Source organism: Schistocerca piceifrons, chromosome 2, assembly GCF_021461385.2.
Source record: "Schistocerca piceifrons isolate TAMUIC-IGC-003096 chromosome 2, iqSchPice1.1, whole genome shotgun sequence".
NCBI classification, from domain to species: domain Eukaryota; kingdom Metazoa; phylum Arthropoda; class Insecta; order Orthoptera; family Acrididae; genus Schistocerca; species Schistocerca piceifrons.
The window spans coordinates 788,010,149-788,026,710 of NC_060139.1; the positions used below are offsets into that span (position 1 = coordinate 788,010,149).

The 16,562-nt window shown below is 41.0% G+C and overlaps 1 protein-coding gene across 1 annotated transcript in view; it reads left to right on the forward strand.

Annotated features, from left to right (window-relative positions):
* LOC124775855 (pickpocket protein 28-like) overlaps positions 1 to 16,562 on the forward strand; it is a 182,002-nt gene that overhangs the window by 142,924 nt on the left and 22,516 nt on the right. Inside the window, exon 8 of the mRNA XM_047250689.1 lies at positions 12,050 to 12,109. Coding sequence (XP_047106645.1) covers positions 12,050 to 12,109 — 60 coding nt within the window. The remainder of the gene's footprint in view (positions 1 to 12,049; positions 12,110 to 16,562) is intronic.

A 16,562-nucleotide genomic window follows, 5' to 3' on the forward strand; every position in this document is an offset into this window, starting at 1 on the left:
TCTTAGTCGCCTTAAAGGCATTCCTGATTAACATCAGCTCACCACGTCCAATCTCAAAGGTAATTAACGCTGACGACCATTAAAGTGTATATTGAAAGCAAACCTGATTTGTGTCCTTGTTTTGACGCTACTAGCGCCACTGTTATGCGCTTGGCGCGAAATTTGAGTAGATATCATCTTCCAGATCTAAAAACAGGTCCAATAATTATATTATAATTTTCATTTACGTCTCGGTGTTCCGTTGTTTTTTTTTTCGGACAGTGTTGATCGGTTATTCATCAGGTCTGCCGAGCGCTGTTGGCAAGCGGGATGCACTCAGCCCTTGTGGGGCAAACTGAGGAGCTACTTGATTGAGAAGTAACGGCTCCGGTCTCGGAAACTGACATGCGGCCGGGAGAGCGGTGTGCTGACCACATGTCCCTTCATATCCGCATCCAGTGACGCCTGTGGGCTGAGGATGACACGACGGCCGGTCGGTACCGTTGGGCCTTCATGGCCTGTTCGGGAGGCGACTTAGTAGATCGGTTATTGTTACCAAGTGAAATTTCGAGATGTATTTCAGAATAAATTATGTACATATCTCAATTTTACTGTCACAGATACTTCGTACTAAGAAAAAATGTGATGGTCGGGTGGCATTTTTGGCCGGGAGGCCCCAACCAGGGAATTTCGGCCGCCGGGTGGAACTTTTATTTCAGGCGACGCCACGTACTGGGCGACTTGCGCGTCGGTGATGATGATGAAGGGGTGATGAGGACAACACAATATCAAGTCCACGGGCGGAGAAAATCCCCAACCGGGCCGGGAGTTGAACCCAGGCCCGCTGCGTGGTAAGCAACACATTACCACTCAGCTAAGCAGGCGGACATCGTACTAAGTACGTATGGGAGTAAGACGTTATTCAAGCATTCGTTTCACAGCTGTAGCCCCCACTATATTGTGTCACGCATTCATGCTAGTATTTGAAAAAAGTAATTAGAGGTGACTTTTGTAATGAGTATTACAGTCTTACGAAATAGTAATAACAGTAATGATCTTTTAAAACATTGTAGTTTCATGATCGAAATACAACTGAACTCTTTTGGTTTTACTCCTCAGAAAATTTCATTTACCCCCTCCCCCCCCCTCCCCCCCACACACACAGGGTAATTACCCAGACTGGGAACCACTGCGCTAAGTTAAACTACCACATTGAAAGTGATCTCTCCAAATATGTTCAAATTAAATGAATGCGTGGGGTCTGTTCTTTCGGAAATGTCCGAAAGGCACCACGCATTCATATAATTTGACTGGCACAACTCGACAAGGATCCACCTTCTTCAGTGCGGACGCACAAAGACGTCTGACCTCTTTTTGGAATCACAGACAGCGAATATGGGGGAAGTGGACAGTGACTGTGAGTGGGTGGCGCTCGGTGGGAATGTGGATCGACCGTGAGGCCTACCGAGATAGTCTGCGCAATTGCAATGAAGCTGCGTTCCTGATGGTGCAGTGGTTAATGCGCCTGCCTAGTAAGGGGGAATCCCTGTCCAGTGCACATTTTCCCTCGTCGCCCATGATTCTGCTTGATGTCCCGATGCAGCTGACAGAAGTAATCCCTTCCCTTTCCTTTATTCCCCTCTCCATCTTCGATTTACATGTAAATATGTTCAGCAGCTTATCGAACTGTTTGAGTCTGACTCGGAATATTTAATATCACTATATGTTTGACAAGGCGTCTATATCGCTCGTCTATTAGCGTATAGGTAACAGCGGTAACTCAACAGTGGAATGCGACTGTGGCACTGAGCAGCAGGCTAGTTGCGTCCGCGCGTCTTCATTATCAACGAGCTGGCGTCTGTCATTTCGTTGGCAACAGCAGAAAATACACACAACAAGAAATGTTTTGTATCACGTCGGTTCCGAGAGTTTCGGAACCTGTAGAGAAAATTGGAATATAGATCGACATAAACATCATTTCCGCCCTTCTTATTGCTCATGAAAACCACACATTGCATGCTGTACCAACATTGCATGTTGTACCATCACGCAGCGAGACCTTCAGAAGTGGTGGTCCAGATTGCTGTATACACCGGTACCTCTAATAGCCAGTAGCACGTCCTCCTGCGTTGAAGCATGCCTGTACTCGTCGTAGCATACTATCCACAAGTTCATCAAGGCACCGTTGGTCCCACTCCTCAACGGTGATTCGGCGTAGATCCCTCAGAGTGGTTGGTGGGTCACGTCGTCCATAAACAGCCCTTTTCAATATATCCCAGCCATATTCCACAGGGTTCATGTCTGGAAAACATGCTGGCCACTCTAGTTGAGCAATTGAAGGAAGTCATTCACAAGATATGCACGAAGGAGGCGCGAATTGACATCAGTGAAGACGAATGCCTCGCGAATATGCTGCCGATGTAGTTGCACTATTGGTCGGAGGATGGCATTCACGTATCGTACAGTCGTTACTGCGCCTTCCATGACCACCAGGGACGTACGTCGGCCGCACATAATGTCACCCCAAGACAGCAGGGAACCTACACATTGCTGCACTCGCTGGACAGTGTGTCTAAGGCGTTCAGCCTGACCAGGCTGTCTCCAAACACGTCTCTGACGAGTGTCTGGTTGAAGGCATATGCGACACTCATCGGTGAAGAGAACGTCATGCCAATCCTGAGCCGTCCATTCGACATGTTGTTGGGTCCATCTGAACCGCGCTGCATGGTGTCGTGGTTGCAACGATGGACCTCGCCATGGACGTCTGGAGTGAAGTTGCGCATCATGCAGCCTATTGCGCTCAGTTTGAGTCGCAACAAAACGTCCCGTGGCTGCACAAAAAGCATTGTTGAACATGGTGGCGTTGCTGTCAGGGTTCCTCCGAGCCATAACCTGTAGGTAGCGGTTTGATCCACTGCAGTAGTAGCCCTTGGGCGGCCTGAATGAGGCATATCATCGACAGTTCCTGTCTCTATCTCCTTCGTCTCCAAAAAACATCGCTTTGGTTCACTCCCAGACGCCTAGACACTTCCCTTGTTGAGAGACCTTCCTGGCACAACGTAACAATGTGGACGCGATCGAACCGCCGTATTGACCGTCCAAGCATGGTTGAACTACACACAACACGAGTCGTGTGCCTCTTTCCCGATGAAATGGCTGAAACTGACCGGCTGTCGGACCCCCGCCGTTTACTAGCCGCTGCTCATGCATAGTTGTTTACATCTTTGGGCGGGTTTAGTGACTTCTCCGAATAGTCAAAGGGACTGTGTCTGTGATACAATATCCACGTCAACGTCTATCTACAGGTGTTCTGGGAGCCGGGGTGATGCAAAACTAATTTTGATGTGTGTAGTTGCGGATGTGTTTCAAAATGACCCTGAGCACTATGGGACTTAACTTCTGAGGTCATCAGTCCCCTAGAACTTAGAACTATTTAAACTTAACTAACCTAAGGACATCACACACATCCATGCCCGAGGCAGGATTCTAGCCTGCGACCGTAGCGGTCGCTCGGTTCCAGACTGTAGCTCCTAGAACCGCTCGGCCACATCGGCTGGCTATAAGTGTTTCCTGTGGCGATCCACAGATCTAGCACCAGAAAGGTTTATAGGCAGTGACTTATCGTTACCTGGTGTTAAGAGTGTTTGTTTGGTGCAGCCATCTGGTGATTTCGTTGTGTAACTGTTAACTGCGTACTAGAGAGAGAGAGAGAGAGAGAGAGAGAGAGAGAAATTCTACATTCTAAGTAATTATTGGATAGGAGAACTATAAACTGCGTATCAGACAGGGATTTTAACCTTCTTTCTTGCCCCTTCCAATCACGTCATTCAGGCATCCTAATAGATGGTCTCAAAACTTCTGCCTATTCCCACTTCTACCAAACATAACCTTGCGTGGCGAAGAGTTCTCGGGCTTGCAGCCGGGTGGCAGTGTCTTCAAACTGCGACGTTTCGACGAGTGACATACTCGTCATCTTCTGGCGAAGTGCCGAGACTTTGCGGATGCCGGTCCCTTTATACCTGCGACGTGCCCCCCACCACCTGGCCGCGGGAGGCTGGGTCCAGTGGAGCCGGCGGGCGGGGTGGAGGGGAAAGCGGGTGCGCCGTTCGTGTCTCCGTCAGAGCATTCCGGTCGCGTCTCGTGAGCTGGACGGTTCTTGGTGCGTTCCTGGCGTATTGCAGCTAATGCTGGATTCCAGGCCGCGCTCAGTTGATAGCCTTCATCCCTGTTCACAAGATTCTCGTGGACCCGTATTTCTATTGATTCTTTAATGATGCTATCCCAATAGCTCCCGGCTCGGCACAGCGCCCTGGTGTTTTCGAAATCAAAGGTGTGGTTTTCTTTGATGCTATGTTCAGCTATAGCAGATTTCTCTATCTGTCCATGTCGGACATGCCTGATGTGTTCCTCGCACCTTTCAGAGAAGCAGCGCTGCGTTTGTCCAATGTACTGCACACCAAATTCGCAGGCAATGCTGTCTGTTGTGTTTGAGTGGATCTTTAGCTGAGCCCAGCAGCTCTTTCGTCTTCGGCGGTGGTCGGAAGACGGTATTTATGTTTGACTTTTTTAGTAGCCTCCCGAGTTTGGCTGATATGGGCCCCAAATATGGAAGAAAGGCGAGTCTCTTGTTAACTTCCTCTTCTTCTTCTTCTTCCTGAAATTGGTAGGTAGGTCATCACAGAGTAGACCCACTGTAGTCTTGGTAGAGAGTATGGTGTTGGTGGGCCACTAGAGGTGCAGACCCACTGTAGTCCTGGTAGAGATTGTGGTATTGGTGGGCCACCAGAGGTGCAGACCCACTGCAGTCCTCGTAGAATTAATGGTACTGGTTAGTCAGCAAAGGTGTAGACCCACTGTAGTCCTTGTAGAGATTGCCAGCAGCCATCTGCTGCGACTGTGCAGGTGCACAATCACCATCTAAGAGTCTTGCGGACAATATAGCAAGTCCATAACCACCACTTGTGCACTCACAAAGTTTTTGGAATTGTCCTCAGAACCAGCAATGCTGTTATCCAGTCCCTTGCTGAATTATTAACACACGTGCAAACACTAACAGTTCCTACTTCTCACATATTGTCCATATACTATGACCAACAGAAACGTATGCAGTGAAATGGAACTTACAAGTTAATAATATGATAAACTGGTGTCAATTTTATAACGTAAGAATACAATTACAAAGGTACAAAATACATCATTAAAGAACATAACAATACAGATAACATTTGTAGTACAAGCTTTACAAAAGAATCGAAATAACATATACATCAGTGTTACAGGAATTATGACATGAGTACATACATAAAAGATCAGAATAACTTTAGAAACATCAACTTCACACATGAGCATTAAAACAGTATAGAGTAAATAATGTCTAAACATCTTTACAAAGTAAATAACATAGTATCAGAAAAATTCTACAATGTAACTCTCATCAGATAAACACACAAAGACAGGAAGAACACAAATACCCAAGGATACACAAGCACATAGTGTGATAACACAAGGAAAGGACAGGGTTTGTTTTACTGCAGTATTTTGCAAACCAAACTTTCTTTACTTCTCGGAGATCTCTCTTCGTTCTTCATTATTTCCAAAAAGTCCTATCTATACCTGCTTTCTGTACTTTTTTCGTATAACTTCTCAATGCATTTCTTCCAATTCATCGCATTCTCTTATATAGTCTACCCCCTCTTAAGCTAACTTAAATCTACTGAGCTCAGATGCTAAACTAAGGGACGAAGCAATGCAGCAGTACAAAACACAAATAGCAATGACAAAAAATGCAAATTGGCAAAGCAAGCAGCAAATAATATAAATTAGCAAAGCTAATTAAACATTACAACTAATATAAGGCAATGTGCAGCAAACAAGAAAAATAAATCAGTAATAAAACTGGCTTAACAGAGTAATGCAAAGTGAAATTTAATAGCACTATGCCTGGCAAGCAGCAGCAGCAAATGCAATAACTTATACCTAAACATGACAAAGCTCAAGCAGAAAAAATATTACAGTGAAGAAGGCCATGTCTAATACCTATGTCACATCTTAACACTAGAGTGATGCATTATCTTGACTTACTCTAGCAGACAAGTTACCAAACTGGTAAAAAATTATTTAAGCAATTCCTGTGAAGGGAAATGTCTATTCACATATTAATATCTATGTCATTAAAGTGGTGCACCACAAGAAGTTATTCTACCAAAAAAATTACTAAGTAGTTGAAAAGAAAATTATGTATGCAGTTACTGTTATTAATCCCTTCTTATTGGTCTTTCCTTTCCAAGTGCTCCTTTTTCGAAGAATGTGGATCATAAAATTATTATTTAATAGATCTGTTGACAGAAAGTGTTCACATTAGCAAATGCAATTAATTTTATTTTATAAAACCAATGCTGCAACACAGCTGGAAACCAGATATAAAATGAAATAAACAACTATGTACAAAGTAAAGCACAAAAATATCATTCAATAGTCATGTGGCATTTCATAAGTTAGTAGAAATTCTCTCAACTCTCCTAGAAAGACGCTTGTCACAATCAGGTGTGCAGATGAAAGTATCTTCCCAAGTAATGAGCGTGTAGTATTTGCGATGCTTTCTAGAAAGGAATGTCAATAGCGAGGTTAATGGCCTCTTTTTTTAATGGCTTTTTCTTTTCAGGCGGATGGCACAGCTACGTACTACAATGCATTACGTCAAGGTCACTTACCTTTCTTACAGAAATATTTACGACAACAGTTTGCACTACAGTGACAGTCTCATACAAAAAAATTTCACAGATCGAAAAATTACAGTAGAAATGCGTTGAAACAAAATCCTATAAATACAACAGTGTCCAAAAAATTTTCCGTGACATTGTGATACATTCACACATGTACACACCTTTCATAATTCGTAAAGTACGATTCTTGGTTTCCAACATCCTTTTCCACAAATCAGAGTCCCTAATCACTACTCATTATTCATATACATATAAACATGTTGTCACATTCCTCATATACGGTAGCATCATCTTATTGATCATACCTCAACAGCGTAATACACATCGTCATAGTAATAATAACATCATAACAGATCAATCACATCTCAAAATCGCCGCAGCTTCTTTCTATAATTTCAAAACCTAAAACAAATTTCTCTGCTCATTTCAATAATGTCATCTACCTCAAACGTACTTTAAAAATCTTGATCCCATACCAAATACATCATTCAAAGCTCTCATAGTATCACAATGGTTCTGAAAAAATATGAACAGTTCACAAAGTACAGACAAAATACAATTTCGTAAGTGTGAAGTTTAACCAACTGTGTATTTGCGTAAACATTTGTCACTGACGTAGTAAAAAGCATGTTTGTCTCTCTCAGTTAAATGATCAGATAGCTGTGTAATTTATGTGTTAGAGAAATATGGTACCGATGTGTAAATTTGTATAAGCAAATACCATATTAGCTAGGGCTCCTTGTGCTTGCCAGACACATGGTACACAAAGTAGGCGTGTACCCCCCTGAGGATTAATGTAATTATACCCTCAGGTGTTACAGATTACAGCAATGGAATGAAATGTATCACGGAAAACCTTTGTATCATTGTAATTCAAAAATCTTTAAAAATAAATGTTTTAAGTACAAAACTAATCACTCAAATGCGTGTCCTGTAGCGCTAAATGTGCGTCTTGCTGTAAGATAATTCTGTGGAAGTGTCGTAGTTACCGTCCTCTGTAAGCAAAGTTCCTGCTGAAGTCAATGTACTTACCTCATCATAAACGAAAGTGAAATGCTTTGCGTATAGATATCGTAGTTATTATGCTTATTGCCGTGACAAAGAAAGTACTGTACTGTAACGTATTATTGTGCTACAGAAAAGGCTGTCTCATTGTAGCTATACCACAAAAATTACTACAAAAACATGTTTTACTTTCCAGAATAATACAAAAAACTGTGCAAGTTACTACAAAAACATGTTTTACTTTCCAGAATAATACATAAAAACTGTGCAGATATAAAACAGATACACCGCAAAAGCAACAATGTAAATTGTGTCACACATTAGTAGCGTCGTGATATAATCATGTAACTGTCAAAGAAACCAAATACTAAGTCATCTTTAATCTCACAGAAAGTACTTCAAATAAAGAATGTCTTTTCAACTAAACCAAAATGTTGCATTAGAATCTCATTAACAGTATATGTTCGAAGTATGTAAGTCTTATAGTCTTTAAGTAATCGTGAATTAACAAGCAAGAATGTACACACACAATAACACCGTGTCCTCTGTTCACTATAACAATGCATTCGTAATTTCTGTTTAAATAAGTTCTCTTGGTTCTTGACAGGATATTTAACTTCAAACATTGTTGCATGTTAACAGATTCTAAGTCTGACAAAGCATACTAGTAACGTAAAGCGAAAAGTTTTATGGCAAAGACTAAGTTAAAAAAAAAAAACAGATTATCTCTCAATCAACGGTTTTACATGTGAAATGTGGTGCAATCCTTTACTCTTCCTAGTACGCAGAGTTTCATCTTCAAAGCAATTATCATGTGGTATACTTCGGTAAGGAATGCTAAAATTTTTCTCAAGGTGAGCGTCTATGTTATTTTTCGCTGCGCCAGCCAGCGCACGTGACTGCCTGCGGTGCGAGTCATTGTCTGTCTCTTTGTTGGCGAGCGTCATTATTGGGATTAGCAGACCTAACTTCTACAAATTCACATTGCCGAGAGGGCCCTGCCGTGTTTGAATCCCGCCAGTTCTGATGAAATTCAGGTCTGTCGTTTTGTCGGTAGTTTATTTAGTTTCTTTTTTGTCGGTCATGTGGTGGAGAATTTCTCCCTGAATTATCACTGCACGGTGGACCGTTGCGTATGAAGTTATTCTGTCTCCCGTGATAATAACAGTTCGGGTTGCCATATTGTCTGTTTCTATGATTGTTATGTAAGTAGGCTGTTTAGGTTCTTATATTGGTAACGCCACCGCCACATAGCACTCTGTATGAAAATCACTGGCTGTGCTGTGTGCAGTCTGTGGCTGGTTGGCATTGTTGAAATATTCTCTCTTGTGGTGTGCAGTTGGCTGTTAACAGCACGTAGTTGGAGGTGAGCCACCAGCGGTGGTGGATGTGGGGAAGTGAGATGGCGGATTTTTGAGAGCGGATGATCTGGACGTGTGTCCATCAGAAACAGTACATTTGTAAGAATGGATGTCATGAACTGCTATATATATTATGACTTTTGAACACTATTAAGGTAAATACATTGCTCTTTCATTTGCTAATCATGCCTATCAGTAGTTAGTGCCTTCCGTAGTTTGAATCTTTTATTAAGCTGGCAGTTGTGGCGCTCGCTGTATTGCAGTAGTTCGAGTAACGAAGATTTTTGTGAGGTAAGTGATTTGTGAAAGGAATAGGTTAATGTTAGTCTGGGCCATTCTTTTGTAGGGATTATTGAAAAGTCAGATTGCGTTGCGCTAAAAAATATTGTGTGTCAGTTTAGTGTTGATCAGAATAAGTAAAGAGAGTAATGTCTGAGTATGTTCAGTTTTGCTCAGCTTTTTGAAAATCAAATAATGTAAGAGGTTTATCAGCACAGTAATTCATTAATTTTTCTAAGAAGACGTTTCATATGTCGACCCTTAGCCGAGGATACCTCACTGGAATCTTCTGCTTTTTCTTGTACTTTGTGTAATTAGTGTACCTTTTGTTCATTGCTAGCGTGTAATTGTAGAGAGAATCTCTTTTGTAGTTGCAGTCTTTCATTGTTGTACACTAAAACAGTTGTAGCATGCATGTAGATTTGCACCAAGTATTTCGCAGCTGTGGTTGCAATTAAGTAGATATTATTTTCAGTGCTATGTTAATGTGTTTTCTTATTTTGCTCTTCAAATTGTGCTTTTCTGTGTTATCGTGTGAAATATTGTGATAATAATGGCGTGTGAAAGACGTAACACTAGGCTCCAAAGTAAACTGAGAAATAATAGTGACGACCAGCGTAGCTTATCAGCACCACTGTGTAATGAATTAACAGACATTCAAAGTGGTAATTTGGTAATTGTGCAAATGGAAATAATGGCGTAGACAGTGAAACAATTAGTGAACAGGGAAGCATTATCGATCGATCGGTCGGCAACAGCTCGCCTCAGGAATCCGAAATGACAAGACGCAATCTCGCAAATAATGTAGATCCTCACCGTTTTCTCAAATAAGTCAAGACACATTTTCTGCTTGTCAAAATGTGAATGTTGCCGGTGAAAATGCACTGCCAAAAATCATAGAGAAACAGATTCCAGACACTAATACATTATTATTGCAATTAATGCAACAAATGGAACAAAATCAGAGACAAACACAGCAAAAGCTTCAAAAGTTAGACACAATGGAACAAAATCAGAGACAAACGCAGCACAGCCAGTGATTTTCATACAGAGCGCTATGTAACGTTGCCAATAAGAAAACATAAACAGCCTACTTACATAACATCCGGGCAATTTGAGACTGTGTGCCGGACCGAGACTTGCACTCGGGGTTATAGAACCGTATGAGGCACGTGTCTGCTGTGAATGAACAGCAAAATCTTATTGCAAGTGTGCTCAGTTTGCACAGAGCAAAGATGCGTATCACTGCGTGACTGTACAGCGAAACAGCAACCAGCGGCATCAGACTAAACAACTTGACCTTCCTGCAGTATGGCAGAACTCGAGAGTGGCTTCTTGAAACTCTCATCCCAGCGTTCTCAGAGAGGTAGCTTGTAAATGGGAGTAGATTTGTTAAGTATTACTCAGATAAGTATTACTTTCCAAAATAGCTGTTTTCTTCACACATACAAATACGAAGCAAGCTCGAAGTAACACCATGATTATTATTTCGAGTACATTAGCGCTAGTCATAGTTCGTTGTTAGTATGCTTTGCAGACGTAACATGCAGTGGATGGGCCTGCCTGTTAACGTATAAATTGCACATTACACACCCCTGAAGGCTCTCCTTCAAGAAGGGCTTGTTAGAACTCGATATGTGGATGAATGAAAGAGGGAAGTTAGTATAATTCAGAGTAGACTATTGAAAATGCTGCTTGCAACAGTAGGCGAGGTACCTTACATAAGAACACTTCAAGATGTATCATGAAATGCCGTCAAGACGTATAGGTTTTACTGTGATATTTATGATGTCTGTTCTTTCGAACATGTCCAGAACAACAGAAAAAACACACATAATAGTAATAATAATGAAATTTTAATAAGTGGGAGGCAGGCAAAGCTTCATTGTGTATCAAAATAATAAAAAATTCTTACCTGCATCATTATACAACAGCACACAGCTGTATAATTCGAACTTCTACAAATGAAGTACAGCACTGTGTTTCAACTGTGAATTAGAAAATAATATACATTAATTAGACACAAATTGAATATTTTGTTAATTTCACGGAGTTAAGAAGAACAATTCAGAAAATTTATTAATGTTGTTTCCTCAGAAACACTGATTTCCATCTAATTCATGTCCAAGCTAAAGCTTTCTGCTGTCTATCGTACTTTTTTCACCATTTTGAAGAAAGAAAGAAAATAAATAACCGATATATGCCACATTCGAAACACATAATTAAAAGTAAAATTATTGTGATATTAGAAGAACGTAAGTAACTGCAGAATAATTGAAACTATTTTGTTTATTGCTGAGATTAGTTTTTTAATGACACCTCCAGGCTAATTTGAAGTTTCTCACGTAAGTAACACTGTATTTTACTCTGCCTAAATGTTACACGTAGCGCTTTCAAAAACCTACGCTAAATTTTTCAAACTTCCCTCTTTTATACGCTTTCCGCCATTGAATTATTTCAGTGCCCTCATGGATTTGACGTCTGTTTCTCTGTTTCAGCATTATTATTATTACTATGATTTACCGTTTTGTAATGGTAGCACCTGCGGCTTGCTTAACAAGCAGCAAGCGTTTGAGTAAAGCATCGCAGCAGAGACAGCTGATGTGTCCACCCTTATTGTCGCATTTCCAGGAACGTTGTTAACTCTGAAAGTGTATGTGGCAACAAAAGTCATTTTAACAACATCGTTTCTTTCTCTTCCAGGAACAGAAGATACACCCATCTGTGCGCTAGGAAGCTCCGACTGCATGATGAAGAGCGCAAGTAAGTGCTGTCAATATCCGTCACTAATTCTTACACGGTTTATGTACGTCTTACTCTTGGAGCACTCTGATCATACACTGAAATTGAACGTGGGGTCAAAGTAACAAAGGTGTACAGGGTGCTTAAAATGTGTCCCGTGTTTTTGTAGAATGTGGTCAAAACCAGAAAATTAACTTAAGTAAATTATATGTCTGGGGACAAACATGTATGTGGTGTGGATCACTTTAGTTATGTCGACGATTTGATTCCAGCCACCTTTTCTTTTATTTTTAATCAGTAATCTAAGTATTCGGAACTCTTTTCTTACAATACAAAATCTGTAGGCAATAAATTAAAAGTACAACGGGGACGTGAAATTTAGAGAAAACCCATTCGCAGGGGCCCTTAACTGCCAGGATTTTCTTGTCTAGAGTCGCTGATATACAGAGCGAAGAGTATAGATGACGAGGAGAACCTACTGCTGGAGCTGGTGGTCTACAAAACACTCTTTCTTCGAATGGCTATACGAGGAACGATATTAGCAAGGAGCTGAGGACACCGAAATATATAACAAGGGTAAAGAAATAGCTCATAGAGTCGTCTTCCTACAACATCATTTGCGCAACGAAAATACAGCCGCGGCCTTCGAACATCTAGATTATATCAAGTTCCTTACAAGTGCAGCAAGACATAGATCTGACAGACACCTCGCTGCATCTCCGTAAGTTTCAGTGGATGTATACACAACATAAGACTCGGCCAGGAAGGAAAAACAGCACTAGCTGAGCAAATGTTAGCGGACAAGGGTACTTTCGATTTCGAAAAAAGTTTGTAATTTTGCTACTTCCTTCGCTGCATAATTTCCTGAAACCATTTAAGCATGTCGAAGAAGCCTGGAAATCATGTTCAATCCATTTCCAATTCAGAGGGTTCAGTCTTGTATATTTCTCTCAGTAACAGTATATTGACCCTCACAAGGGGTTCTAAACATTTCGATGACTTTTTTTCACTCTTTCGCGACTTTCATTTGGGCGCATATTTCGTACTTCGCCTAAACTTTTCATTCGTTTATGTAAACACGTTTAGATCTTAGGAAATGAAACCGGCATTGCTTAACTTTAAGCGTTTTTTTCCGCCTTTATTTAATTAAAAATTTTTTTCACTGAAAGCTATTACTTATTGTATATCTTTTCTTTCGATATGGAAAGAACTCTATTTTTGTTCTGGACTTTATTAGCACAACAACTATAATCTGAATCACAATTCACTGAATCGTCTAAGCTATTTTCTAGTGAAACAGGTTGGCAAAGTGTGACATCTCGGTTGCCCTGCGGGGCTGGCGTGATGTGCGTATAGTATCGGAATGAGTTCTGGTCGGTTTGCGACGGGACGGATACAGCTGAACAGAGGGAGGGGGGAAGATATTACCGCTTCCTTGTGTGTATGATTGTTCGGTACAATATTGCAGTTAATTTTAAACTAGTATCTCGAGGAGATAAAGACTTGAAATTTTTAAGCATAACTCATAACTGGATGACAATGCAATATTACCTCGCTCTCTTCTGTGGTACGGGGTAGGGGGTTCTTTGTTTACCACTGTTATTTCCCACTGAGCCAAAGACCTGAGACTTTCATCACGCTCAGAACTAGATGACAATACAATTCACTTTCGTCTCTGGTATGTGGGTACTTTGTGTGACACTTTCGTGTAACACTCGCAAAAGGTTACGTCGAGTGGTTCTTCTTGTTATGAGAACAGAAGTGTCTGTTGGAATTGTTAAAGTACGAATTATTGGACGATTTTTCTGTGCCACACCATAACTCCTGATAATGATGTGAGACAGGTATTGCAACCTTTTTTAAGAACTAACTTAATGAAAATAGTACTGTTATCTCGTGCTGGTCTGCGTGGGAACATACACTACCAATGCGGCTAAGATGTGTTTGGATTGATGACTGGATAGTCTCGTTCGCCAGATCTAAATCTATCTAATTCTTATATTTTGGTGCATGTTATCAGATATACGCTTAAAATCCCCAAAAAGTGGAACAGAGTATCCAGCTTGTGAAGAATTTCGGCAACCGAAACTCATCAAGTGTCCCAAAATCCATCCATAAGGTATCACGCCGTTGTTGGCGAACAACACTTTATGCATTTCCTGTAAGTTTAATTTACTTGCGTCCTATAATGTATAGTATAGGTAACGATACAACAGTGTGACTGGCCTCGGAATGTTAGACTATGTTACAAAAGTTGCAAAAACCGTTACAGTTGATCCCTGAGCCAATTCTGGAATCCGCGTACTTCATTACAAGTCTGTAAAGTTTTTCGTGTTTTCTTACCGAGCTGTTGCACTGTGATATTACTTTCGTGCATGAGGAAAATTCCTTCGATGTCTTTTTACAGCCACGATGTTGTACCTCTTCATTCTTGACAGTGTCACCTAGATTTTCAAATAATGAACTTTTGTTCTCAGTATTGCTTAATCAGATGACCCAAACTTAATTTTCTTTCTTGCTATAAATACAGCTGCGTTACGTTATAGTTGACGTATTTATCACCTCTGTGGTACAATAACTTTTGTTTATTATTCAGAAATTACTTTAGGTGTAGCAACTTCACTAGTTCTTATCGATAAAAGCTCAAATATTGAAATGAAGAGTTTATAAGGCTTCATGAAATAACATGTCTTTAAAGCGCAACAGCCTACTGTGTTAAGTAATGTAATGTGTTGTCTCACAATAATTATTCCTCGACTCGGAACGTTTATGCTCAAGGACTTATAACAAATTTACAATTTATAAAAGTTAAAATATTGTTATATGATTTTCTTTCTAATTTGACGGATCTATTAGCGTTTGCTAGGACGAATTTCGTTAGTTTGAACATCAATCTACAGCAAGCGTCGTACTCTTGAACGATATGCTACAGTCAACCTCCACAGCTAATAGGTTAGTGTGCCTGACGGCAATGCGGAGGATCCCGGTCGATTCTCCGTGCGGCCAGGGATTTACATTGAGTGGAGGATTGGAACGGGGTGCTCTCAGACCCGTGATGCCAATTAAGGAGCCATTCGAGGGAGAAGTACCTGCTTCATGGTCTGGGAAGCTGTCAATGGTTGGGACAGAGATTTGCTGACCAAATGCCTCTACATAGCGCACCTGAATTATGCCTTTGGCAGAAGATTGTACGGCAGCTGATCAGTATTGAATAGCGTCCAAGGGTCAGTAGAAGGAGATTTAGCTTTTTTAATGTCACTGCGTCACGTCCGAGCTCAAGGAAGGCACAGCTTGCCGAAGGAATTGACCAATATACGTTCCGTGAGAGTTATGGCTCATGAGGCACCCTGCACTTTATGTAAGGTTACCTTTCTTGCCTTTTGCCACCTGGTGGGATTTACAAATGCTTCTATGTTGTTAAGACGTGCGTCATGCGGAATTAAGTTGCTGAACCTTTCAGCGTTGTCGTGCTGGGCATAAAATTTTCGTCCACCATGACGGCCTGGAGGAATGATGACAAAAAATGGTAACGGAAAAACTGGTGTAAGAGGCAGTCCCAAAGATAGTACAGACTTTCAGACACATTATGTAAAGCTGCCTAACACCTCAGTAGTTTATATAACCCATTAATAATTTTAAAGTGTCACAGTAGCCCACTTGATGTCACCTAATTTTAACCTTTCTATAAGGCACGATCTTCAAGTTATAATTTCACTGACTATACCTTACCAATCAGCTATCCAACGCTTTTGCCACGTCGATAAATTCTACTAACGTGCCTTGAGTTTCCTTAAGTTCCGCTTCCATTATCAAGCCTAATGGAGAACAGCCTTTTTTTATGTCTCTGTCTTTCCTAAACTCAAAGTGAGCGCCATCTGATGCATACACATTTTCTTCTCATTTCGTCTGTATGTGACTCTGGTTGGCAACTTGGATGTTGACTGTGTGACAGTTCTTGCATTCATCTGCCTTTGCTGTCTTCACAAATGTTTGGTTGATATTCTTCTGGAAGCTTTCTGGTATTTCTCCTTTCTCGTATATTCTGTACACTAAGCTTCTTAATCGATTCGTTGGCATATACTCAAATAATGTGGCCAGAGTTTATTTTTCAAGCCTCAGAGTTCTGAAGATCCGTATCAGTTGCAGTGTACGTTGATTTTGGATGGACGGTGGAGAGTGGCGGCAACGGGGAAGTGGGGAAAACATTCCCTGGACTGAAGACCATTTGGGAAAACTGTCTTCAGACTGAAGACCGCAACGACAACAACAAAAACAGTCCCTAAGAGGCTGTAGCAGCACAACGAAGTCTATGGTGGAAAACTACTGAAATTTTCAAGAATTTTACACATAACATAAAAGTAATTAATATAAGACTCTCTATGAGTGGATTTCTCATTAAAAATAACCTCTGTCCATTTCGTCCATCGGTTCCGACCAAGGGTCATTGGTTGTGGTAATGGAAAATGATCGTATG